Source organism: Ovis aries, chromosome 18 (assembly GCF_016772045.2).
Source record: "Ovis aries strain OAR_USU_Benz2616 breed Rambouillet chromosome 18, ARS-UI_Ramb_v3.0, whole genome shotgun sequence".
Lineage (NCBI taxonomy): Eukaryota > Metazoa > Chordata > Mammalia > Artiodactyla > Bovidae > Ovis > Ovis aries.
Window position 1 is genome coordinate 58,958,137 of NC_056071.1, and position 25,949 is coordinate 58,984,085.

Genomic DNA, 25,949 nt, shown 5'->3' on the forward strand with positions numbered 1-25,949 from the left:
ACCCATTTGTCCAAGGGGACCTGAGCGAGGGACCCGGTGCCCTGGTACAGGTCCAGGCTGAGCTGCTCCAGGCTCAGCTTCTCCTGCAGGAAGTGGCCCAGGTACCTCTGCAAGAGGTACCGACAGGCCCTCTTCTTGATGGACTCCGAAAACGGCCAAGGCATGGTGAGGGCTGGCAGCTGGGCCGGCAGGACTGCGGGCGGCTCCGGCCTGGGGGCTCCGGCCAGGCTCCGGTTCCAGGCCGCGGCGGGGACAGCGGCGGCGTTGGCGGCGGCGCCTCGGGTCCCGGGGCCGGCCTGCCCAGGCCTCGGCGAAGCCTAAGCCCGGGGAGGCCCCTCCATGCCCGCTTGGCGCCGGGCTTCCCTCAGGGCGACCCCATCGCCTGTGCGGCGCCGCTCGCGCTAGGCCTGGCGGGGACAAGTCGCGGAGGAGTCCCCGTTAGCCCCAAGCCCGGGGGGGGGGGGGGTTCCGAGGAGGGTCCTTTTCGGCACTGGAAAGAGGGTACAAGAGAGCACGCGGGGAGACGGCAGGGCCTGAGGCCACGGTGAGGCGGACACCTCCACAGCGGCCGCGCGACGAATTTGTTGTCATCCGCGGAGCGCGCGCTCCCGGCTCTGGGACGCTCCCGGCGCGGCGCGTGCGCGACACCCCGACAGCCGGCGCGCCGCCGAGCACAGGCGGAAGTGACGCCACACTGGGGGGCCGGGGAGGCGGGGAAAAGGGCCAGGAAGGGAGCAGTTCCGGCTCCGAGGGGGCGGGGCGAGGGCGGGGAGGGCAGGGGGCGGGGCCGCGGGTCGGTTCCAGACTCCGGGGGAGGGAGGAGACGGAGGACTTGGGACGCGCAGGTGAGCGGGTTAGGGGCCGGCGGCGGGCGTCTGGCAACCGGCAGACCGACCGGGCGGTCTTCGGGGATGAGCCGAGGGCCTTCTGGGACGGGGGACGGGGCGCGGAGAACCAGGCCGTGAGGGGACGCCTTGCAGAAGGGGGTCCTGTGCCCGGGCTGAGGGGGCTCTGGGGGCGGCTCTGGCCTGGGCCGTTCCCGCTCACCTTAGACTCGGATCCAGGAAACGGGCGCTCGGGGCGCCGCCGGTTCCCTGGGGAAGGGCTGCAGCCTCTCGGGAGCATCCCTGCCCTCCCCCACCCTCAACCCTACCCCCAGTTATTGACCAGTGCCCGTTGTCAGCAAGTTATTCGTCGCCCGCCTCGTCCAGGTATTGTTTTCCGAAGCTTCCTCTTCTCTACCGTCTTGTCTGGTGGCTTGCAGCTTCCAAGGTGCTTTATTCATCCCTCGGTGTGCTACGCCAGCACACACCCAAAAACTTGAGTTTCCGAGGCGTTTGTGGGCAGAACCGCTTTCTCGGATCCATGCCAAAGCCTGCCGACCCCGCGGAGACCTGGGCAAAAGTACTTGTGCTGGTGTGGCAGTCTGCGCAGTCGTGTTTCTGCCTTTTAGGAGGCAACTCCTGCAGAGGCGGAGCCGACTCGCAACTTGGTCCACCCCGAGGAGGCCTGCGTGTGTCGTTCGGTGTTCGGTGGCCTGAAAGCCAGGTGTCCCGGGTTAGAATCTTGTGCCGGGTACTTGTTAGCCCTGCGTTTGTTCAAGAGGCCCCTTGAACCGGCCACCGCCCGCCCTGTCTGAGTCTTTGCCAACTTTAAGCGTGTTGTTATTGTTGTTCAGTCGCCCAGTCGTGTCCGACTCTTTGCGACCCCATGGACTGCAGCACGCCAGGCCTCCTTGTCCCTCACCATCTCCCGAAGTTTGCCCAAGTTCATGTCCATTGCATCGGTGATGCCATCCACCTTCTCATCCTCTGACGCCCTCTTCTTAAGCATATTAGTAATATCTTAATCTCCAGATTGTTAGGACGCTTAAGCGATTTCCGTAGGGTCCGGATTGTTGTTTAGTCGCTCCCGTCCCTCTCTTTTGCTACCCCATGGACAGGCCCCCATGGACTGCAGCACGCCAGGCTTCCCTGTCCATGGGATTCTCCGGGTAAGAATAGTAGAGTGGTTGCCATCTCCTCCAGATCTTCCCGACCCAGAGATCGAACCCACATTGGCAGGCGGGTTCTTGACCACTGAGCCAAAATAATGGGAAGATACCCATTATTTTTATTTAAATCAGGAGTAACATGGAAAAATGTGTGGTCACGAGCACAGACTCGAAGAACTGGAGGAAGTAAGATTAGCATGTAAAAATGAATGTATGAATTAAGAAGGTACAGAGGAATTCAGGGAGCTATGATCTATAGTGAAAGGGGCATTCCTTTATTCAGTAAATATTTATCGATTGTCTACTGTGTGCCAGGGATTGTTCTGGGTGCTGGGGGGTACAGCAGTGACCAGATTAAGTCCCTGCCCTCATGGAGTGCTTACATTTTATTGAAGGGAGGGGAAGCAAACAACAAATAGATGCAGTAGTAAACGCTATAGAAAAAAATAATGGAGAGGAGATAGATTTGCCACTTCTATATAGGGAATAAGGGAAAGCCTCTCTTGTTTAACAGGTAACATTTTGGCAGAAACTTAGGGAAAGCTGGGGAGCAAGGTAAGTGATGCCAGGAAGAGTTTTCCAGGCAGGGGGAATAGAGTGCAAGGCCCTATGGCAAGAGATGCTTAGCGAGCACAAGGAACATCGGGAGGTAGTGAGGGAAAAAGGAGAAGCTGGAGGCTTGGGGGTGAGAGGGCAGTCTCTATAAGGACTTTGCCTTTTTACTCAGTCAGTGAATGGATTTGAGGAAAGAAGTACCATAACCTGGCTAAAGTCTTCACAGGATCGTGCTGACTGCTGTGTTGAGAATAGACTTATATGGAGGTAAGAGGCCCAGAGATGAAAAAGCAAGGCCAGTGTGAAAGATATTGCAATGATCTAGGACATCTCTTGTGGCTCAGCTGGTAAAGAATCTGCCTGCAATGAAGGAGACCTGGGTTCTATCCCAGAGTTGGGAAGATCCCCTGGAGAAGGGAACGGCTGCCCACTCCAGTATTCTGGCCTGGAGAATTCCATGGTCTGCATAAGTCCATGGGGTCGCGAGGAGTTGGACACGACTGAGTGACTTTCACTTTCCGGCAGAAGTGACAGTGGCTTGGATGAGATCGGTAAAAGTGAAGATGGGAAAAAACAGTTGGATTCTGGATATATTTGAAAGATAAGAAACTGTACTTATAAATAATTATAATGCTTCCCATAAAAGGAGAGTAAACAAAATAATAGGAAAGTGCAGGAGCCAGCCTGACAGGGAGTTAAGATTTGGGGAGTTTTGAACCAGACTTTTGATGAATGGACAGAGTTTACTTTTCAAATTGAAATGTTAAATAATTGATTCCTTTTTGGAATAGAGAATTACATTAGACTGTCCAGAGAATGTGTGAAATTTCAAATATCAGAATAGGAAAATAAAAACTGGGAGATTTTGTAAAAACAAACATACTGTTTTCAGAGTGTTAAGTGTGTTGCTGGGTCCATTTTATGCTTTCTGGGAGAAATTCAGCATAAATTGTTAAGGTTTAAGATTTGTCCTTAATTCTACCTCTAGTTCAAATAGGGTACAAACTTATCCTAACAGCGTTTTATGTTTTATCACAGACAAAGAACTATCACAAAATGTTAACAGTTGATCATTAATTGAGGTTGATGAAAGTAATTAGCAACCAAACATTGTAATAACAGGTCAGAGGCTACATACCAGAGGCTGAATGGTCATGACAAAAAAAAATCATCCTTGCAAGGAATCCATGTTAACATGTAAAATAAAAGAAAAGCTGAGATGATTTTGGCCTTGAAGACTTGTGCCTGTGGTGACAGGAGTAAGATGGTAGTGTTCCGTGTCACATGCTTCTCAGAGCCGTAAAAGGCCAAAGCCATAGCCACTCCACACACTGTAAAGAGCCTTGGAAGTGGAAGTGATAGTCAATCAGTCGTGTCCAACTCTTTTGTGACCAGGCTTCTCTGTCTGTGGAATTCTCTGGGCAAGAATACTGGAGCGGGTTGCCATTCTCTTCTCCAGGGGATCTTCCCGACCTAGGGATTGAACCCAGGTCTCCTGCATCGCAGGCAGATTCTTTACCAAATGAGCTACCAGGGAAGCCCAAGGAGCCCTGAACTTGGAGTCAAAGAGCTTCGGTCAAAGGTCAATCTTGGGGCATCGCTGGTGGTCCCGTAGCTAAGACTCCAAGCTCCCAGTGTGGAGGGCCCAGGTATGATCCTGGTCAGAGAACTAGATCCCACATGCTGCAACTAAGACCTGCGCAGCCAGATAAATATTTTTACTTTTTAAAAAAGGTCAATCTTTCTTCTTTAAAGATATGTAAGTGCTTTTATTTTTAATGTATAATAGTTAACATAATATTTCTTGCTTACTGTGCCCAGTACCATGCTAAGCGCTTTCCGCATTTTCACTCATTTAGTCCTGTCGGGATCCCTTTAAGGTAGATGCTCTTGTTGGCTTCATTTTGGGGAGGAGGAATGTGTGACTAGAGGGATTGATATCTCTTTCCCCAAGTCTCTGATTAAGTGACAGAGCTGAGATTCTAGCCCTGATCAGTCTGTTCAGAAGAGCCCTTTAACCGTCACACTATGTGGCCACTGCTTGTTCACAACAGGATTTTTCCAGAATGTGCTGTGTGATACAAATGAAAGTACAGTTGACCGTTGAACAACACTGTGGTTAAGGACACCAACCCGCCCAAAATTCAAAATTCACCCATAACTTACAGTCAGTTCTCTAAATATACAGTTGCACATTCGCCAGTTCACTCAGCACAGATTATGTAGTACTGCAGTATTCATTATTGAAAATCAATCTGCACGTGAGTAGACATGTGCAGTTCAAACCTGTGTTGTTCAAGGGTCAACTGTGATCATGATTAAGATACTACATTCTAGCCCTCAGCTGACTGTTGTAATGGCAACTGAAAAATCAAACTTTCTTTCAAAATATAAGTTTCATGTCTGTATACTGCCTTGAAATCATTCTGGCCCTGTTCTTTTATTATGCTGTATATATGACTCTTTCTAGGCCCATTCTTTTGCCATCAAGGAAAAATCTACAGTCTTTTGCTGGCTCTTGGATGCTGTGTAAATTTGTGATGAAACAAAGTCTACTAAATTAAGAAGTAGAGAATAAAGAACTTTGTGATCTTGATATCTTGGTCTTAGATATCTTGATAACTAGTTTCATGAGTTCTCCCCAAACTACTAACACAGCCCCCAAATAAACCAACAGATGAAGTAAGAGCTGGTTCTTAAATAATTTATGTATGATGTTATAAGGAATCATTTGGAAATTTTACGCAAGGTGATGCAATGTACCAGATTAAAATCGCCTGTAAGGTATTCCAATTTTTGAAGGTGCTGGCAACAGAATATCGCCCAGAGTCTGGTAGACAGCCAGATTTTAAATGGAAAACAAAGAGGTTTTCTATTTCTCTATCTCTTTAGATATGTCTATATCTCTTTTAACTAGAATGTACCTTATATTAAATACAGTACCAATCCTCTATATAACCTAGAGGGTTATATAGAAACAAAAAGCTAGCTCCCAGTGTTATCTTGGTTTTGGTGGTTAAGCATTCATTTTTTTAGTCTTTTTTTAGAAATCTCATTTAGTTTCTTGTTTTGAAGGAAAGGTTGTTTATGGGGTTGTAGTTTGGTTGCTTATTTACAGTTTAAAAAAAGTTCTCCAGGAGTATACTTCTTGTTGCCAGATGGAATTCTGCCTGATTCATGAGCTGCCTAATTAAATTAAATCTTAAGAGAAAAAAAAACACTTCTCAAGTGAACACTATGTATTTCTTTACCTTACCTTCTTCCTTAATCATCTGAAGCACTTCGCTTGATTTTTTATTATTACTGGGTTGTGTATGTGTGTCTTTGTTGAAAGTAGGGTGCAGAGTAATTTTATAAATGAGTGTATGAATGGAAAAATAAGCCGTTTTTATCTAAATTACAAGTACTGTGTGTTAGTAATGCTGCAAGTGATACTGATTTAAATTTTAATTTCAAAATAGACATCTCAGAGCTCTTGAAAACATTAAATGTTATGTGTTATGGAAAATGAAGGTTAAACTAGCTTTGTTGTCATTGTTTAGGTGCCAAGTCATGTCTGACTGGTTGCAACCCCATGGACTGTAGCCTGCCAAGCTCCTCTATCCATGGGATTTCTCAGGCAAGAATCCTGGAGAAGGTTGCCATTGCCTTCTCCAGGGATCTTGCTGACCCAGGGACTGTCCCGTGTCTCCTGCATTGGCACACGGATTCATTACGCTGAGCCACCAGGGAAGCCCAACTTAAAGAGGACATGGCTTGAAACTGCCATTTGCTATAAAATTTTAGGCAATTTTGCATCAAACTTCATAATATTGTTACTTTAACAGTGATACGTATTTCCAGAAGTGTCTACCATGTTTATCCTGTAGCTTTTTGCCCCATGTCATGGAGCTAACTTAAGTACTATAGCTTGAGAAGCAGAAAGTACTTCTTCTTTGGTTTATTCATTCAGAAAGTATTCAGTGAAGACCTGCTTTATGCCAGACACTGTGCTCATGATAGTCATACCACAGACCTCCATTTGCCATGAAGTATGATATGTACAGAAGTATCAAAACAAATTCTAAGGAAGCAGGATATAGTTAACTCCACCTTACAGTTTTTTAAGTAAAATAGTATGGGTCTTATACAAACATATAGTAAGCATGTGTCAAAAATATAATTAACTCATTGATGAAACAACAAACAAGATGGTAAAGTTGATTCAAAGGCAAGAGACATGAAAATCAATGAAAGAAGAACTGATTAAACAAGACTGCAGGGACTTCCCTGGAAGTCCAGTGGCTAAGACTGTAAGCTCCTGATGCAGGGGGCCTGGGTTCAGTCCCTGCTCAGGAAACTAGATCCCACATGCCGCAATTAGGGTTTGCATGCCGCATCTAAAACCCAGTACAGCCAAATAAATAAATAAAAATTTAAAAATAAGATTGCAAAATTAGCTCAAAACTGGGTAACAGGATTCTACATATGGCTAAGATAAAGTGACAGGGACCAGATTTACCCTTCCACCTGAATCAAAACAGTGGGCAGAAATATGTGAAACAATGGTTTTAAGATTTTGGACATTAAGCAGCGAAGGACAGTGATGCCTGGAGAGAATTTCTAAGCATGGCCTTGGAAGGAGAAGCCCAGGTAGAACCCAGGAGTCTGCCTGAATTGAAGATAAGAAGCTAGGAGTCCAGGAAGGCCAGGCAGCTGGGAAAGAGTGCTAGATGGTAGAGAGCTTCTTAGTGAGTGCCATGGATATATACAGAGGATCCCCTCCAGTCTGCAGCTAAACACACTGATCAACAGCTAGGTGTGAAGAAGCTACCCAAAAGAATTAGAGGAATTTTCAGAGTTCAAACAGGACCAGCGATAGTTACAGTTCCTCTCACCCAGAATGAAAAAAAATCTCATAATTCATAGACCATCAGGTAGAATACCCAAAAAGGTTTTACCACCACAGTGGAGAAACAACCAGAGACTAAATCAGTTTTGCTGCTACTTTAAAAAGCCTAGAAGCAGGACCTGAAAGGATCAAGCTTTTCACAGATAACTGCATCCCAGAGCAATGCTCAATAATATTTATAGGAATAAAAAATATATATCCAGCAAATACAAGGTAAAAATCTGTGAAGTCTGCCATCCAGTCAAAAATATCAGGCATGTAAAGAGCAGTTCAGTTCAGTTCAGTCACTCAGTCATGTCCAACTCTTTGCGACCCCATGAATCGCAGCACGCTAGGCCTCCCTGTCTATCACCATCTCCTGGAGTTCACTCAGACTCACGTCCATCGAGTCCGTGATGCCATCCAGCCATCTCATCCTCGGTCGTCCCCTTCTCCTCCTGCCCCCAATCCCTCCCAGCATCAGAGTCTTTTCCAATGAGTCAACTCTTCACATGAGGTGGCCAAAGTACTGGAGCTTCAGCTTTAGCATCATTCCTTCCAAAGAAATCCCAGGGTGATCTCCTTCAGAATGGACTGGTTGGATCTCCTTGCAGTCCAAGGGACTCTCAAGAGTCTTCTCCAACACCACAGTTCAAAAGCATCAATTCTTTGTCGCTCAGCCTTCTTCACAGTCCAACTCTCACATCCACACATGACCACAGGAAAAGCCATAGCCTTGACTAGACGGACCTTAGTCAGCAAAGTAATGTCTCTGCTTTTGAATATGCTATCTAGGTTGGTCATAGCTTTTCTTCCAAGGAGTAAGTGTCTTTTAATTTCATGGCTGCAGTCACCATCTGCAGTGATTTTGGAGCCCCAAAAAATAAAGTCTGACACTGTTTCCACTGTTTCCCCATCTATTTCCCATGAAGTGATGGGACCAGATGCCATGATCTTTGTTTTCTGAATGTTGAGCTTTAAGCCAACTTTTTCACTCTCCTCTTTCACTTTCATCAAGAGGCTTTTTAGTTCCTCTTCACTTTCTGCCATAAGGGTGGTGTCAGCTGCATATCTGAGGTTATTGATATTTCTCCCAGCAATCTTGATTCCAGCTTGTGTTTCTTCCAGTCCAGCGTTTCTCATGGTGTACTCTGCATATAAGTTAAATAGAGCAGTATACAACCCATAACAACTAGAAAAACTATCAGTTGAAACTAACCCAGAAATATCCATGACATTAAAACATTTATTACAATTGTTCCACATGTTCAAAAAATAGGGAAAAGAGGGAGACATGGAAATTGTGTTGTTTTTTAAGACGGACCCAGGTAGAAGAGATTAGATACTTCAAAAAAAAAAAAAAAAGATTAGAAAAGAATGTGAATACATAGCAACAGAAACTGTTCAAAGTAAAACACAAAGAGGAAAAGAGTAAAAAATGAGCGCAGATAAAAATAATTTTTTTTAAATAAAAACTAAGAAGTTAATTCTAAATTTTAAAAAAAAATGGTTGAAGATATTATAAGTTAAAGATGTATACTGTAAACTCTAAAGCAACCACCAAAAACATTCAGAGTTAAAAGCCATCAATAGGTTTAAAATAGAATCCTAAAAAGTGATCAGTTCAAAAGTAGAAAAATAAGGAAAAGGAAATAAGGTACAGGTGGGACAGATAGAGAACAAAAGAGATAGTAACCACAGCAATCATAGTAATCGTATTAAACATAAATGGTCTAAACAGTCCAATTAAAAGTAGAATTATCAGTTTGAAAAAGCAGGACCAAACTATTTGCTGCTTACAGGAAACCTACTTTAAAGACACTGCTCTTCCCATTGTCAAGAGCTTAAAACAGCCGATTTTATCAAAATCAGATTCTGTTGCTTTAGGTATTAGCTCCCTCTCAAATTGGGTCATTCACATTAACTACTCTCAGCACTTTCCTTGTTGTAGGCTACCTAAGTTAGTTTGCTTACAGTTCCTGGCACTCCCTGAATTTTGGTTATGCGTTGTTCCCTCCGAAGAATCCTTCACAACTCTCAAGTCTTCTCTGCCTATTAATATCTCTTCATCTGCGCTCATTCAAGCCCAGTTTTGACTGACCTCTTTCATGAGTCAAGCTCCATAGTAACTAACAATTATGTAGTAAATCATGGAATGTCAGAGCTATCAAAACCAGTCAAGAATTTCCTGTTCATTCCCCTTTGTTCTATAAACAAGAAAACCATGAACCCTTTGAGGTTGTATGGCCAGCCCAAGTTTATACATGTTTAGTGGTAAGTCTGTAGTAGGACCAAGGCATATCATTGTGTTCTCTAATTATACATTTCTTACGTTGCATGTATACGGCATTAATATTTGTGTACATATTTGATGTGCTTGTCATAAATCCCAAATGAGGCTGTGAACTACCAGTAAACGTATTTAATTAATCTTCTAAGGCTTAGAAAAATGCTGGATACATAGAGTCTAAATTGACAAGAATAAAAACTAGAAGTAATTCATTAGTTTTTACCATTTGAAACGCTGGTGGTTAATTTCCCTCCGTAGAATAGCTAAGATAGATTTTCTAACATGCTTGTTTCCAAATCTTGCTACTCATACATAAAATAAGCTGAAGTTAGTACCTTATGTCTATTGATTTTTTTTCAACAATGTCAATCCTAAAGGAAATCAACCCTGATTAGTCATTGGAAGGACTGATGCTGAAGCCGAAGCTCCAATACTTTGGCCACCTGATGCGAAGAGCCAACTCATTGGAAAAGACCCTGATGCTGGGAGAAATTGAAGACAGAAGGAGAAGGGGATGACAGAGGATGAGGTGGTTAGCATCACCAACTTAATGGACATGAATCTGAGCAAACTCCAGGAGAGAGTGGACAGAGGAGCCTGGCATCCTGCATTCCATGGGGTCACAGAGTCAGACAGGACTTAGCAACTGAACAACAACAAATTCATTGTGTTATCCACAAGTATTCACAGAGGCCTAGTCCTGTGCTACCTGATACAGTAGCCACTGGCTTTTTAAATTTAAATGAATGAAAATTAAATAAAATTTGAAATTCAGTTCCTCAGTCACTCTTGCAAGACTTCAAGTGAGTAGAAGCCACATATGCTTGGTAGCTACTGTGTTAGCACAAGTAAAGAACTCAAAACATAGAAATATGAATTTAAAGAGAAGGTAGAAATATGAAAATTCATGTTTCTGTGTTTTGATAGGCTAATTGTGGTAGTATATATAAATAAATGCACATATCATGAGGTACCTGCTCCAAACACCTGTAGTTACTGGGATGCGTGATGAAAATGTGGAAGCCTCTCCTCCGGTGCCCCGTCCACAAGGCTCCCTGCCGCGCTTCCGCGGCTCCTGTCACACACCGAGTTCGTGGTGTTGGGCTCTGTGATCACTCCTCTAGAGAGGATCTGGTTGGATGAGCCAGTCACCATCCACATCAGGTAACTGAACAGAGCTCCTGATTCAGGACAATACATAAACCCCTTACCAGCCTCGAAATATTGCTTTTAAATAAAACAGGCGTCCCCAGTACGTTTCTCTGTGATTATGGTGCTGGAGTTAACAGAATACAGATCATGAATCCTGTGAGTAAGGAACCTTCCCAAAGAAGGCAGTGGACTGGACAAGTACTCCTTTTGAAAGTGACTTATGACTGTTCCAAAAAGGAAAGTCAGAAAATGAAGACTCTTTGCCTACCTGTATACTCCTTTCCCTGATTATAGGATATGGACAATGATAGGCAGGGTAATGACGACCCCCGCCCTGCCCCCGCAAAGATGTCCACGTCCTAGTCCTAGTCCCCAGAAACTGACTATATTACTTGCTATGACAAGAGGAACTTTGTAGTTCCTTAACCCTAAGCCTCGGAGAAGGCAATGGCACCCCACTCCAGTACTCTTGCCTGGGAAATCCCAGGGACAGAGGAGCCTGGTAGGCTGCCCTCTATGGGGTCGCACAGAGTCGGACATGACTGATGCGACTAAGCCTCGGACGGGGAAATATGCTGGATGTTCAGCTGGGCCCACTATAATCAATCACGAAGGTCCTTATAAAAGGGAGCACAGGAGAAAATGGAGGTATGGCCACAACCAGAGACTGAAGCGATGTGCTCTGAGAGCAGAGGAAGGGGCCAGCAGCCAAGAAATGCAGGCAACTTCTGGTAGCTGGAAAGGCAAGGAAACAGATTCTCCCTCGAAGGCTCCAGAAAGACTGCAGCCCTGCCAACACTTTGATTTTAGATTTCACCCTGCCAGAATCATAAGAATTAATTTGTTTTAAGTCACTAAGTGTGGTAATTTGTTAACAGCAGCAATAGGAAAGTAATACACATGTTGATACTCACATTCTACAAAGTTTTCACTAAGCACTTTCTACATAACAGGCACAAAAATATCAGGGTTTCTTTTTTAAAAAATATTTTTGAAAATTTATTTATTGGCTGTGCTGGGTCGTCATTGCCAAGCAGGCATTTCCTTAGTTGTGGCGAACAGTGGCTTCTCTCTAGTTGTGGTGCGTGGGTTTCTCATTGTGGTGGCTTCTCTTGTGCAGCACGGGCTCTGTGCACACAGGCTTTGTAGTTGAGGTGCGTGGGCTCAGTAGCTGTGGCTCCTGGGCTCTAGAGCACAGGCTTGGTACTCATGCACATGAGCATAGTTGCTCTGTGGCGTGTGGGGTCTTCCCAGATTAGGGATCAAACCCCAGTCTCTTGCATTAACAGGCTGATGCTTTACCACTGAGCTACCAGGGAAGCCCAGGGCTCAGGTTTTTGGGGTTTTTTTTTAAACCTCTCTATAAAGCTGTTGAAGAGCTGGGTTATGAGTGCTTTTCATTTGGGGGAGGCTCCTAATTCAGTATGCTTTCAGTTACCAGTAAAGTAACAGGAATTTATTGGCTGCACTAACTGAAAAGTGCAAAGACTGGGCAGCATCAGGGCTCGGGCTTAGTTTCTCTGTGCATCTCTTGCCTCTGTTCTCTTCCCATTGTTTCCCTCATCTTGGGGTGTGTACCAGGAGCAGCCGGGGCCAGGTGCTGCAAACTACTCTGCGTGAAAGTGACTGGGAAGATTTCTGTGTGTGAAGTTCAGGACAGTCTTCAAATGGGATTGGGGTCAATCTTGCTCAAATTTCTTGGTTACTCTACTCAATAGGGGAAGGGGAGGTAATATAATTCCCCTTGGAAAATCTGGGTACTATTTGGAAGGGGAAATGATATTGATGAATAATCAAAAGCTTGTCATAACCAACAAAAGATAATTGTAATAATACCTTAAAATAATGATAGGTTAAAATATTATTAACTTGTATAATGCTTCAATATGAAAACCTATCGATTTATATGTATCATCGAAAGTTCTGGATATGTCTGCTCTTTTATGCATCATTCAGAAGCATTTCAGAGAAACATCTAAAAGTTCACAGTCTTGGGAAAGGTGTCTTTCTCTTTTTTTTGCCCCCTTGGTACTAATTACTCCACAACAGTTTGATGACCTGCTTTACTGGCCCGGGCGGATTTCTTACATTCTAGTACTGGAGTCTTCAGCTTTCCGTGTCCTTGTGGTCCTAGTTGCAATGAATTAGACTCTTTAAAAGCTTGGCTCTCGTCAAGCTTTTTTATGTAAACATCTTTTTCATGTAAGTTATTATTTCTGACATCTGTAATTGAGATACTTGATTACTTGAGCAAAATAAAGATGTCTGGCATTCAGGATATTAAGAGATTTATAGTAGACAGGCATGTTTCAAAATCTTCAAACCTGACTTTGTAAAAAAATAAATAAAATGGGCTCATTTCTTATACGTAAAACCAAGTATAATATTAAGGAATATAATGATTATTTCTAGAGCAGGGAGAGATTTTTAGAAAATCAAATATTTTCACTTTCATATATAGTAAGTCAATGTGAGATTTCAGTTATCTGACAAATTCTTCTAGCAATAATTGATTAATTTATAATTAACTTGTATTGTTAGTGACTAATTCTGTCAAGTGTTGTGGGAAACAAGATAAAGGGCCAGTTACAACATATCATTACTTGGAATAGGATTGAAGGATTATATTGTTTGTACATTTGCTAAGTAGTTTTTTGAAATAGCTTCACATAGTTTACCATAAACTGTCTTTAGCAAATAGTTTTGACTTTTACAATATGCAAATAACCTGCAGTTATGGAAACTCTAGTCCCTTAAGAGGTTTGCTAATAATTCAGAGCATTGGCCTGACAGTAGAATCACCCAGAAACTCTGAAAAAATACCCAGAAATATCTCCCAGAGGTTTTGATTCAGTGTCTCTGAGATGGGGTTTCTGCCACAATTGAGAACCACTAATTTTGAACATTACACAAGTAGAGCACAAGTTGGTAACTTTAGGAAAAGGGATGGAAATTGTAAAGTAATAGACAAATAGTACAAATAAATGTTCGTTAGCAAGTTGAAGAATCGTCCTATAGTTAGGTCAGTGGATGCTTAATCCATATAAGAAAAATAAAATCTTAATTTACTTTCATAAAGTTTACTGGTGAAAAGAAATTATATCTTATTCTGAAAAGCTGTTTTTATATTCCAAAGCAGTCTCACATTTATTCACTTTTCTTATTCATATATTTTGAATTTTTAACGGTCCTCAACTGTTCCACAAGTCACAGAAGAGAGAGGCAGAAGCAGACTGGCAATAATACTGGATCAAGTAAACACAGAAAATAATATTTTTGAAAGTATAATATATGAGCCAATTCAAGCAACCAGTAAAAAAAAAAAAAAAGGGTGGTGTTGGGACAGTAGGCTATCCACTTGGAAAATAAAGCTATACAGAATAAATTCCAGACCAATCAGAGAGTTAACTATAGAGATAGAGAATGAGAATTCAGAAGATGATTTAGAGGGCTTTAAAATGTAATCATGGAATGGGGCAGGTTGCTTCTTGGGCAAAACCCAAATCCAGAAGTCACAAAAGGAACTATTGAGAGTGTCCTGTAGCAGGTAAAGACTTAAGCTCTGACTTGAGGCAACTTCAGTTCATTACCATTTCTGTTTTGTTTTGTTTTTTCATAGCTATATGATCTTGGAACTAAAAATATACCATAAAAAATACCTTTAAAAGAGTTGGAAAGGGTGCCATGAAAAAGAACTCAGTCCCTCATACTCTGTCGGTGGAGTATCAGTCATGCAGCCTTTTTTGAAGGTGGATCAGCAGTATCTATTGAAGGTTAAAATGAGCATGTACTTTGACTCAGCAATCCAGTTTCTAAATATCCTTCACATTTGTAAAGAAATAGGTACTAAGATTTTTACATTGGCATTGTTTGACATAGCTAAAAATTAATATTCTGAATTCTTACAGTATGGGGTTAACCTTTTGGGAAGAAGTGGAGAAGAGATTTTTTTTTTTTTAACCTATAAGTGTCTGTAGTTTTGCTATGAAAAACTACTGAAAATGGTTTTAGGCAATATTTTCACTAAAAATTGTTAGCTTATTATGATATTTTCTAATAAATGGCAGTTGCAAGGCACAACTGCTTTTTAATCAAATATTAATGTGTGAATATCTTTTTATAAGCCTCTTTCATACCCGGTTTTCTGCAGAATGGAAACAGACTGTAATCCCATGGAGCTGAGCGGCATGTCAGGATTTGAAGAAGAGGCTGAGCTTAATGGCTTTGAAGGAACTGATATGAAAGACATGAGGCTGGAAGCCGAAGCAGTTGTAAACGATGTTCTCTTTGCTGTTAACACCATGTTTGTCTCAAAAACCCTGCGCTGTGCAGACGATGTGGCCTATATCAATGTGGAAACAAGAGAAAGGAACAGATACTGCCTGGAGCTCACTGAAGCAGGGCTCAGGGTAAGTCCCTTTTCCCTTTAGAAAAAAAAAAAAAAACATCTTTACCATTTGATCCAAAAGGTTCAGGAATCAGGGAATGAGAAAGAGTTTTAGGTGAGAACTTGACACCCAGTAGCTTCCAAGATTTTGTTTGTTTAAGAAAATTTTTTTTTTCTTTCCCCTAAGAATTTTTTTTATTAATTCTGAAGTCTTTCAGTCAACATAAGAATGGATTTTGGGGGGAAAAAAAACAGATTTGATTCTGAGTATTTTGTTGTAACTGTCTTCCCCCAAATAAACTGATTTCTTATCTCTTGCTAAGCATGTCTACCAAAATTATGCATTCTCTACACTGGATGACTTTTTCAGTCATTGTGTTGAATCTTCTTCCACGTCATATAAATATTTCTTCTACTAAAACAACATACTAGAAGGAATTCCCTGCTGGTCCAGTGGTTAGGACTCCACTCTTTCACTGCTGAGGGCTCGGATTTGATCCCTGGTAAGGAAAGTAAGATCCCAGAAGCTGCTCAGCCATACATAGAGAAATAGATAGATCATGCTTGACTCCACCATTCACTAGCTGTTAGATCAGAATTAAGTCACAGCAGAATGCTCTGCCTCCAAATTTCCAAGAATAAATTTCCATTTATTACATGTAAGCTTTTCTAGGCAGAACGACCTCTCTGCATCCTTTAAACCAGAATCCTGACTTTAGAATAATAGAAAGCACTATCTGAGAACAACTTCTCGTTTAAAAAAAAAAATTTTTTTTTAACCTGTGGAACAAAGGAATGGACATTAGAAATGTCTAGTTTAATGTTACTCATGTCTATTTAACTTTACTAATTAACCTTGGCAATTCCCACACAGTCCTGTGGTTAGGACTCAGCGATTTCATAGCCAAATTCAACCTCTGGTCAGGAACTGAGATCCTGCAAGTCACACGGTACATCCTAAATAAATAAATAGCCTTCAAGCTTGGTCAGAAATCTCTGACTTTTCTGTTTCTAAATCCATTAAGAGTAGTTCTCCCAAAGTTGCACAGGATCATGAAGTAGTAGAGTACATGGTTTAAGCAAGTAAGAATGTCATGTGATACATTAAACAAGCATGTGACCATCTCTTTATTTCAGTGGATTCAGTTTCCCTAAGATGTGTGTGAGTCACATGTTCTGTGTATCCCCTGGTGGAGGCTCACTTACGTTGAAACCTGAGTTGTAACTACTCTCATTTCCCACACAACTGCATCTTGGCTTTGAGAATAATCCTGGAAATCTTTATGCTTCCCTTCCTAAATCCCTAAGTTTGTACCCAAAACTTGCAGTGTTTAGAAGTGGACCTTAAATAGAAATAGGTAAAGCAAAAGTAGAAATAAATAACCCTAGGTAAATTAATTTTCTCTGGCACTGTTAAATTCTGGTGAGGTAGGAAGGTTTTGTTGACAGTTAGAAATCTTTGTGAATTTGAGTGACGTTGGGTGAGTCAGTCAGTCTGAGTCCCTGCTTCTTTATCTGTAACTTGGAGGTTTAAAACAAAAGCTGAAAAAAGTTTTGGGGGACGTTATGTGAATAAAGTTTGCACAAAGATCTGGGTCAGTTATAAAACCTGGCATGTAGGTACTCAAATATTTATTTTTTTTCTGTCTGATTCAGTTGACATTTATTGAGTAACTATCCTGTGTCAGAAATTAGACATCAAACCATGTAAATAAGACATGATCCATGTTCCCAGGAAGACCACAGATATCAGGGAAAAGAGAGGAGCAAACAGAATCATAGTACGCTGTAGACTGGACTGAGACAGGGCGTGGTTCCACAGTGGTGCAGTTCATCTTCCTTAGGTGTCTGCCTCTGCTTTTCATTAAAAACAACAGCACTGCTTCTGTTTCTAGCATAAACATGCATCTCCTATGGCTTGAGTAGATGTCATAAAAATTTAGAGTTTGTATGAGGAATTCACAGGCTTTAGTAAAGTCAGCAAAACTGACGTTGATTTTGCCCTACACTGTGCTGGTGAACCAGGGTATAAGTCTTATAATCTCGTTGGAAAAAAAAGCTTTAGCTGTGTTTAAAGGAAAAAACAAACAGGAAAAACACACTCACAGGTTAACATTTCCTTTTATCTCACAGAATTGAGCAGATAAGTCATGTATTAGTAACATGAAACTGGCATTTCTAATTATAACTAATTATAAACTAATTATAACTAATTATAAACCAGAATTAAAACTATAAGTAAATTTTACAACTCTTTATTTTTAAAAAAAAGCCCAAATCACATAAATAATGATAAAAGTATGAACTAATAGGGACTTCCCTCATGGTCCAGTGATTAAGAACCCACTTGCCAATGCAGGGGACACAGGTTCCTTCCTTCATCCAAGAGGATTCCTCATGCCATGGGACAACTAAGCCCGTGTCCCACAACTACTGAACCAGTGTGCTCCAGCTACTGGAGCCCAGGAGCCCTAGAGGCTGTGCTCTGCAGCAAGAGAAGCCACCACAACGAGAAGCCTGCATACTGCGCCTGGAGAGTCGCCACCGCTGACTGCAGCTAGAGGAAACACACAGCAAGGAAGCCTCGGCACAGTCACACAGAAATAATTTTTTAAAATAAGAATAAAAAAGCCCCACGGTGTTATTAATTATAGTGAATATAATTATTATAGTCTTTATAAAAAGGCCCTCAGTATATGTAGAATTAAGTAGAAACATGTTTTAGACTATGAAAATGAAATTCTGTTTTTGTATAGCTTTTTCAACTCTGTATTTTCAGGATCAGTTCAGTTCAGTCGCTCAGTCGTGTCCAACTCTTTGTGACCCCATGAATCGCAGCATGCCAGGCCTCCCTGTCCCTCACCAGCTCCCGGATTTCATTCAAACTCATGTCCATCGAATCCGTGATGCCATCCAGCCATCTCATCCTCTGTCATCCCCTTCTCCTCCTGCTCCCAATCCCTCCCAGCATCAGGGTCTTTTCCAATGAGTCAACTCTTCGCATGAGATGGCCAAAGTATTGGAGTTTCAGCTTTAGCATCAGTCCCTCCAGTGAATACCCAGGGCTGATCTCCTTCAGAATGGACTGGTTGGATCTCCTTGCAGTCCAAGGAACTCTCAAGAGTCTTCTCCAACACCACAGTTCAAAAGCATCAGTTCTTCAGTGCTCAGCTTTCTTCACAGTCCAACTCTCACATCCATATATGACCACTGGAAAAACCATAGCCTTGACTAGACGAACCTTTGTTGGCAGAGTAATGTCTCTGCTTTTCAGTATGCTATCTAGGTTGGTCATAACTTTCCTTCCAAGGAGTAAGTGTCTTTCAATTTCATGGCTGCAATCACCATCTGCAGTGATTTTTGAGCCCAAAACATAGTCTGACACTGTTTCCACTGTTTCCCCATCTATTTGCCATGAAGTGATGGGACCAGATGCCATGATCTTGGTTTTCTGATTGTTGAGCTTTAAGCCAACTTTTTCACTCTCCACTTTCACTTTCATCAAGAGGCATGTTAGTCCCTCTTCACTTTTCTGCCATAAGGGTGGTGTCATCTGCATATCTGAGGTTATTGATATTTCTCCCGGCAATCTTGATTCCAACTTGTGCTTCTCCAGCCCGGCGTTTCTCATGATTTTCAGGATCAAGAGTAGGTAAATCAAACCTTTTAAATTTTGAGAAAAAACTGGTGAGAGCATTTTGCTGGTGATGTTCCTTATTTTATAAATTGCTTAGATATTATAGGTTGTATGGATATTTAAAATGTGTATTCTAACTATTAATTGAGAAATGCATAATGTCATTAGAGAATGACCCATGTAAAAAGTTGTGTTTTTTTTGCTTTCTGTACCAAGATGAAATCTGATTATTTAATTTTTCTTGTAGGTGGTAGGGTATGCTTTCGACCAGGTGGATGATCATTTACAGACTCCCTACCACGAAACAGTCTACTCCCTGTTGGATACGCTTAGCCCTGCGTACCGGGAAGCATTTGGAAATGCGCTCCTTCAAAGACTGGAAGCTTTGAAAAGAGAGGGACAGTCATGACTAAGCTTTTTTTCCTGTTAGAGGGGGCTGCTGCTGGTACACAAGGTTGACATACAGCTTGAAACTGCTGCATATGGTCATAGCAGAAAATGCATCTTTGATTTTGTATCTTTTATTTTTTTTGCTTCACATGTAGGCTTTTGATTGATGATTGAATTGTCTTTCTTAGTTTCTGATTCATTTAGGAAATCCTAAGGTCACTGCTGTGACACCATCATTAAGACATTCAGATTTCTTCATATAGTGTCTCTGCATTTCAGAAACCTAAGCAGTATTTCATTTGCTTATTGCAAGACTGCCAGCACTCTCTCTTACTTAGGAAATTCTAGATTTGCACAGTAATAGAGGAAATAAAATGACCTAACTTCAGACTTTGATTCAGCTCGCTAAATCAGGGGTTTACTACTAGCTCAGACTAACTTTGTAGTAATTATCTTGCTACTAGCCTTATTGGAAACAAATTATCAACTAGTTTCCCCGGCACAAATTTTTAAATTCACTGCTTCATTGAATCTATTTATATTATTAATATGGACTGATAAAAATGAGTTCATTATATATTACATAGCTAGTATTTACATGAAACATAGGTACTGAAATAGTACTGTATTCCTTGTTTGCAACAGCCAGCCAACGAAGAGGACAAACCGTTAGCAAATGAATGTAACAATTACTTGTTTCCAAGATATTTAAGCACATAAACAAATACAGGAACAGGCTCCATTCTCTTCCTAACAAAAAGCATCTTCAGCGTGTGTGATTTAAAAGAAAGGAGATTCTGATTTCCTAGAAAATGATATTTTGGCCTGTGTTGATTCTTCTTATGAATGTTTGTTTACATGATGTACAGTATATATTCAGAAAGTATTTTTGCTTCAGCGTTTACTTTGTATGATGTGGTGCTTTGGTATTCCCACAGCACCCCTCCTTCCCAACAGATGTACAGTGTTCTGTCTAGATGCAAAATCTACAATGTCACAGGAGCGCATTGTATAGGTTTGAAACCAAAGGATGAATGAAGCATTCAGAGACTTACTATTTGAAAAAGGGAGACTCTGTATTTTATATTTTACTACAGGTACTAATATTTATAATAAAATAAACTATACCATGCTGCTACATCTTTTCAAGTACATGTTGAATATTAAGAATTGGGAAGTTGTTTTTTTAATACTAGTCAAAGCAGCAGCTATACAAATGTTGAACTAAAATTCTGCATCTGGACATATCTTCATAATTTGTCATTTGAAGACTTTTATAAGTCATTATTAAACAGTAGTACTTTTAGACTCTTGAAGATCATATAGACCAGAGCAAGTTTAAAGTTTGGTTTGGGTCATTATTCATTGTCAGAGTTCATCGGAATGCTTAAATTATGTTTGACAAATGAATATTCATCCTCAGCTTTATTTTCATATGCTTAAGTGTTTGGGGAATGAAGTCTAACTTCAGCTTGAACTTTCTCATGCTTAATCTCAGGCTAAATGTAAAGGGTATTTGTACAGTTTGAATAAAATTCTGTTTACTAATTTTGAGTTAAGTATGGAGAAAAGTGATTGTATGTTTAAAGTTGAAAGTGTTCATTTTGTGATAAATATTTGATTCCAAGAGCTTCCATTTTTGAATTCCATGTTGTTCCATTTCATTGTGAAGTGATATTACTATGAAAGAGCAACAGAGAGAGAAGACATTAATAAAACTACAGATATTAAAACCTCCACTAGTTATTAAATCCTTCATTTTATTTAGATTTTTTGAAGACTTTAACCAGATAAATTAAGCCTTGATTTCACTTCCAAAAGAAAAAAGAACCTCCAGATAAGTAATTATTATAAATCAATAAAGAAAAAAAGAGAATAAGGGGCAAACACTATATGATCAACTCAGGAAAATATACAAATGTACAGTAGCCACTTGAAAGATATTCAACCAAACCAGTAACTCAGGAAAGGAAAATAGGTTTTATCTATTTGAGTCATTTTACCTAATAATTTAATAATGTGTCAGGCTTAAATTATATCAGTAAAGATTTAGTGAAGGACACAGTTACCTTCTCATGGAGGCTATGTTGGTGAAACCTTTCTGGAAGATACTGGTAATAGAGCCTTTACAAAGCTTATAACTCACATGCTGGTTATTTAATAGCCTCAAAGGCTAGGGACATGATTGAGCAGAATATATACAACAAGGATGTCATTTTCACTAATGAAAGATTTAGAAGTCTCTCAAAAAGTGGTTAAGCTATGCCAGATCCTCTTGATGGAAAAATATGCAGCCATTAAAAATTGGGGAAAGTTATACTACAGGAAAAAAAATAAGCTTTTAAAACTATTTGAAAATAATCGTATATATAACAGAAAGAAAAATGGAATAAAAAGTATTCTACAGTTAATATAGTAATCAGTAGGTTGTAAGATAGGTTATTTTCATTTTCTTTTACATATATTCTCCGTTACCTTAAGTGTAGGGGAAATGCAACATGATAATGTTCAAGCCAGCTGAAGAACTCTCTAACAAAAGCACAAGCTGTGCTGAGTTGATCCTGCTCCCAGGATCCTTGAAGAGGTAGTATGTTTGTGAAAAGAATACACACACCTCATTTCCCATGATAACTCTTCCCACCTCTCCCCCAGGTCCAGAATCAGTCTTTACACATCCCACACAGCTCAGCAGCAGTTACTGGAGTTCTGAGCCTTCATTCCCGTCTTTCATCACAACGCTACACTGTTCTCTCCTCCAGTGTTCAAAAACCACAAAATATGCAGTTTGATTGTTACAGGGAAACAGGATAGGAAAGCACAGATTCTGATACGTGCCACTTTAACTTCAGAATTCTGCCTTCTTCCCCTTCATTTGTGTATGACGTTCAACTGAAACTTGGACAGATTGTGGCACTTGCTCAGCAGCCCACCTGTGAGCAGGAAAGGAAAGTCAGAACCCAGGTCTTCTGACTCCATCAGTCATCCCCATACAGTGTGTCAATAAAAGCATCCCCTGAACTTTGTGGTTGTGTGAAAGCTAATTTTGAAAGAGGAAAGGAACAGGGAATTACACTCAGTATCTTGTAATTATGTATGTAATTGGATCACTGCTATACACCTAAAACAAGATTGTACAGTAAATCAACTATACTTGAAAAGTAAAAATATATATTTTTAAAGGAATAATAGTAAAAGGTAACTGGCATAATAGAACTGATCAATAGAATCTCCTTTCCTAACCTACCAATATGCTATACAATTCTCTGGAAGCCATCCCCTTGTAACTATGGCACTAGCTCATTTACCTGTTATCATAATGTAAACAGTAAGAATGAAACAAAAGTGAGTTATATTTTATAGTAGCATGATCGGTTGAATAAAAGTACTTACCTGCTTAACAGCATTTCATTCGGGACAAACTGAAAATCCGGAAATGAGGCATCTAGTGAATTTTAGAATATTCCATCTAACAGGTCTCTATAAAAAATGAACAATATTTATTCCAAGTTCTGTACTGGTCTTGCAAGAGTATTTTTACATTTAAATTGACAGCTAAAGAAAAAAAAATGTTGCTGTGAGCAAACTGTTCCCAAATTGTTTGCAGAATTTCAAAGTGTTACCAAAACAAAGAAGTTTCAATGAGACAAATGTATAAAAAGGAAAGGGAGTGGGGACAAAAAAAGGAATGAAAAGGCTCCCATTTGTGCAAGTGTGATTTAGCATCACAGAAAAAGCAATTTCACTTTTGGAAACCATTTCAGAAAATACTTACATATATCTTATTTAATCCTGACAGCCCTGTTAGGTTGGTGGTTTCACCCCTGTTTTATAGTCACTTAACAGCTCGGGTGGAGAAGGCAATGGCACCCCACTCCAGTACTCTTGCCTGGAAAATCCCATGGACAGGGGGAGCCTGGTGGGCTGCCATCTATGAGGTCACACAGAGTTGGACTCAACTGAAGCGACTTGGCAGCAGCAGCAACAGCTCATGTAAGGTTAAAATTTTGGCTCCAGTCTCCCACAAATAAGTGCCGAGGTGGAAGTCGAAGCCAAGTCCCCCAAGTGTCCAGAACCCCCAGGCTGTCCAGCTCCCTGGCCATTTCCATTTTTTGGAGGCAATTAGTATTTTTTTTTTAGGTGAAAGTAAAGTGTTAGCCTCTCAGTCGTGTCTGACTCTTTGTGCCCCAGTGGACTGTAGCCTGCCAGGCTCCTCTGTCCATGGAATTCTCCAGGCAAGACTGGGTAGCCATTCCCTTCTCCAAGGGATCTTCCCAACCCAGGGATCAAACACGTGTCTCCTGCACTGCAGGCAGATTCTTTACCATCTGAGCCACCAAGGAAACATTAAAAAAAAAAAAAAAAAGTGTTAAATATTTACATTTAAGAAGTTAATATTTAAAGCACAAAAATATCTACTATTCTAAGATAACAGGCTATATATACAGTCCACCATGGCCTTTGTGGTTCTGTGTTAACATCTTTTAATTCGGCCGCAACCTCATGTCCAACCTGATTCGGAAAGGGCAGTCTACATTCTATCCCTTTGTGGGAGAGGGTGAATCCCAGCACAAATGGCCTCCAGCTACCCCCACCAGGCCAGGAACTGCCTAACCTCTGAAGCCCAGTGGACTACCACCACTGGCAAGAGCAGTGGGGACCACACTCGCTGTGGGTCCTGAGTCCTGACCCTGAAACTCCATGGCAACAGCCCTCCTTTGCAGTAGAAGATTAAGTCAAACCCTCCGGATCAGACCATCCTACAAAGGGCATGTTAATTCACTTCAACATTTCAGGGAAGGCCTAGGCTACGGGCTTTTTAACTTATCATCAGATTCATCAATATCTTTAGTGCTCCGGGTCTGCGGGACACTGGGACGTGTTTCCGGAGTTTCCGAATGAAAGAGAGGAAAGGCAACAGAGGGCAGGCACTGCCCGAGGGCACTGGCTGCAAGCTCTCGGGCGGGGACGCGGCGGGCCAGGCCTGCGCCCTAGGCTGGGAAAACCCTCAGGGCGCGGGAAATCGGAGGCCCCGCCCCCGCCCCTGGAACGCCCCGCACCGCGCCTAGGCCCCGCCCCCGAAGGACCGGCTCCACCCACCTCCTTGGCAACCAAAGGGACGCTTTCTCCTTAGCAACCAGCTCGACTCCCACCATGGCTGAAGAAGAGGAAAGTGCTGCCCCTGCGGAGAAAGCTATCCGGATCCAGAGGGTGTTTATAAACCTGCTGGACTCATACAGCAGCAGAAACATCGGGAAGGTAAGCGGCGGTGGGTCAAAGCTGAATCCCAGCCCCCAGCTCCCCCAGTCCCGGCTCCAGGCCCCCAAACCCTGTTGCACCTTAGCCGCGGACTTTATCAGGGTCTCCCCTAAGGGACCCTCCATCGTCCGGGACACAGACAGTGCCCTGGCTCCCCAGTCCGCCCCTAGGCTAGACCAGCGCCCGACCTGGAAGACCAGGGTTTTGGAGATCGCCGGTCCAGTCCGGGTTTCTCCCTTGTTTAGGGGCTGAAACTGAAGCTCGGAAGGAGTTGAGGGCTTGCCGAAGACAAGCTGGGGGCTTAGCGAGCTTGGGGCTCAGGTCTCCGGCTTCTAATCAGGTTCTCTTTCCACTCCCGCCGAGGAGTCTCAAGCAGGAAGGTGACGGACAAAGTTCAAAACTAAATGCAGTAACAAAACGTCAAAAAGACAGGGGTTGTGTTTGTTGTTCAGTTGCTAAAGTGAAAGCAAAGCCGCTCAGTCGCGTCCGACTCTGCGACCCCATGGACGTAGCCTACCAGGCTCCGAGGTCCATGGGATTTTCCAGACAAGAGTACTGGAGTGGGCTGCCATTTCCTTCTCCAGGGGATCTTCCCAACCCAGGGACCGAACCCGGGTCTCCTGCATTGCAGACAGACGCTTTACCGTCTGAGCCACTAGGGAAAAGTTATGTCCAATTTTTTGGGATCCCATGGACTGTATAGCCCGTCAGGCTCCTCTGTCCATGGGATTTCCCTGGCAAGAATACTCGAGTGGCTTGCCATTTCCTTCTACAGGGAATCTTCCCAATCCAGGGATGGAACCTACCTCTCCTGCATTGGCAGGCAGATGCTTTACCACTGAGGCGCCAGAGAAAGCGGTAGTAGGAAATTATTTGCGTCTTTCAAAAAGATAGATACAAATATAGAGAAGATGTGTATGTGTGTTTGTGTTTGTGTGTGTGTGTGTGTGTGTGTGTGCACGCTCAGTGGTGGCCAGCTTTCCATGGACTGTGGCCCGCCAGCCTCCTCTCTCGATGGAATTTCCCAGGCAAGAATACTGGAATGGGTTGCTGTTTCCTATTGGAGCAGATCTTCCCAATTCAGGGATCAGACCCTGGTCTCCAGCAATTGGCAGGCACAATCTTTACCACTGTGCTACCTAGGAAGCCCAAAGAAGATAAGTAGATAGATGATAGATAGATAGATAATCTACATACAGAAAACGTCTCAAAGGATACACAGGACATTGAACTATTATCACATTTAACTATTATTATTCTGGAGGATGGGATTCATTTGTTCATAACCTCCTATTAAATGGCATTCACAGTTAACAAGACCCAACAAAGTTTCTGCCTTTTAAGTTCCTGCCTCTCTGGAAGGAGGTAGACAATAAATAATTTTTAACATAAACAAGATATTTCAATCTCTACTAAGTA

The 25,949-nt window shown here is 42.0% G+C and overlaps 3 protein-coding genes and 1 pseudogene across 12 annotated transcripts in view; 2 read left to right on the plus strand and 2 right to left on the minus strand.

Annotated features, from left to right (window-relative positions):
• Window positions 1–616, minus strand: part of ATG2B (autophagy related 2B) — a 77,376-nt gene extending 76,760 nt beyond the window's left edge. For 3 of the 4 annotated variants that reach the window (XM_042235450.2, XM_012099021.4, XM_004017983.5), the window contains exon 1: window positions 3–616. In XM_042235450.2, the coding sequence (XP_042091384.1) occupies window positions 3–164 (162 nt within the window). In that variant the 5' untranslated portion in view covers window positions 165–616. The remainder of the gene's footprint in view (window positions 1–2) is intronic. The other variant, XM_042235451.2, reaches the window with a different exon arrangement.
• GSKIP (GSK3B interacting protein) lies at window positions 1–21,013 on the plus strand. Of its 5 annotated transcripts, XM_060401467.1 has the most exons (4): window positions 820–845; window positions 2,721–2,815; window positions 15,011–15,269; window positions 19,132–21,013. In XM_060401467.1, exons 3-4 carry the CDS (start codon window positions 15,012–15,014, stop codon window positions 19,291–19,293), a joined length of 420 nt encoding a protein of 139 aa, XP_060257450.1. In that variant the 5' UTR covers window positions 820–845; window positions 2,721–2,815; window position 15,011; the 3' UTR covers window positions 19,294–21,013. The 5 variants fall into 5 exon arrangements, with proteins under 5 accessions (XP_042091389.1, XP_060257450.1, XP_060257451.1 ...); XM_042235455.1 differs by lacking the exons at window positions 820–845; window positions 2,721–2,815 and adding an exon at window positions 1–165; XM_060401468.1 differs by lacking the exon at window positions 2,721–2,815 and having other exon boundaries at window positions 14,985–15,269.
• Window positions 20,934–25,949, minus strand: part of LOC121817125 (large ribosomal subunit protein P1-like) — a 13,378-nt pseudogene continuing 8,362 nt past the window's right edge.
• Window positions 24,404–25,949, plus strand: part of AK7 (adenylate kinase 7) — a 69,373-nt gene continuing 67,827 nt past the window's right edge. For all 3 annotated transcript variants that reach the window (XM_060401466.1, XM_004017985.5, XM_027957377.2), the window contains exon 1: window positions 24,404–24,530. In XM_060401466.1, the coding sequence (XP_060257449.1) occupies window positions 24,426–24,530 (105 nt within the window). In that variant the 5' untranslated portion in view covers window positions 24,404–24,425. The remainder of the gene's footprint in view (window positions 24,531–25,949) is intronic.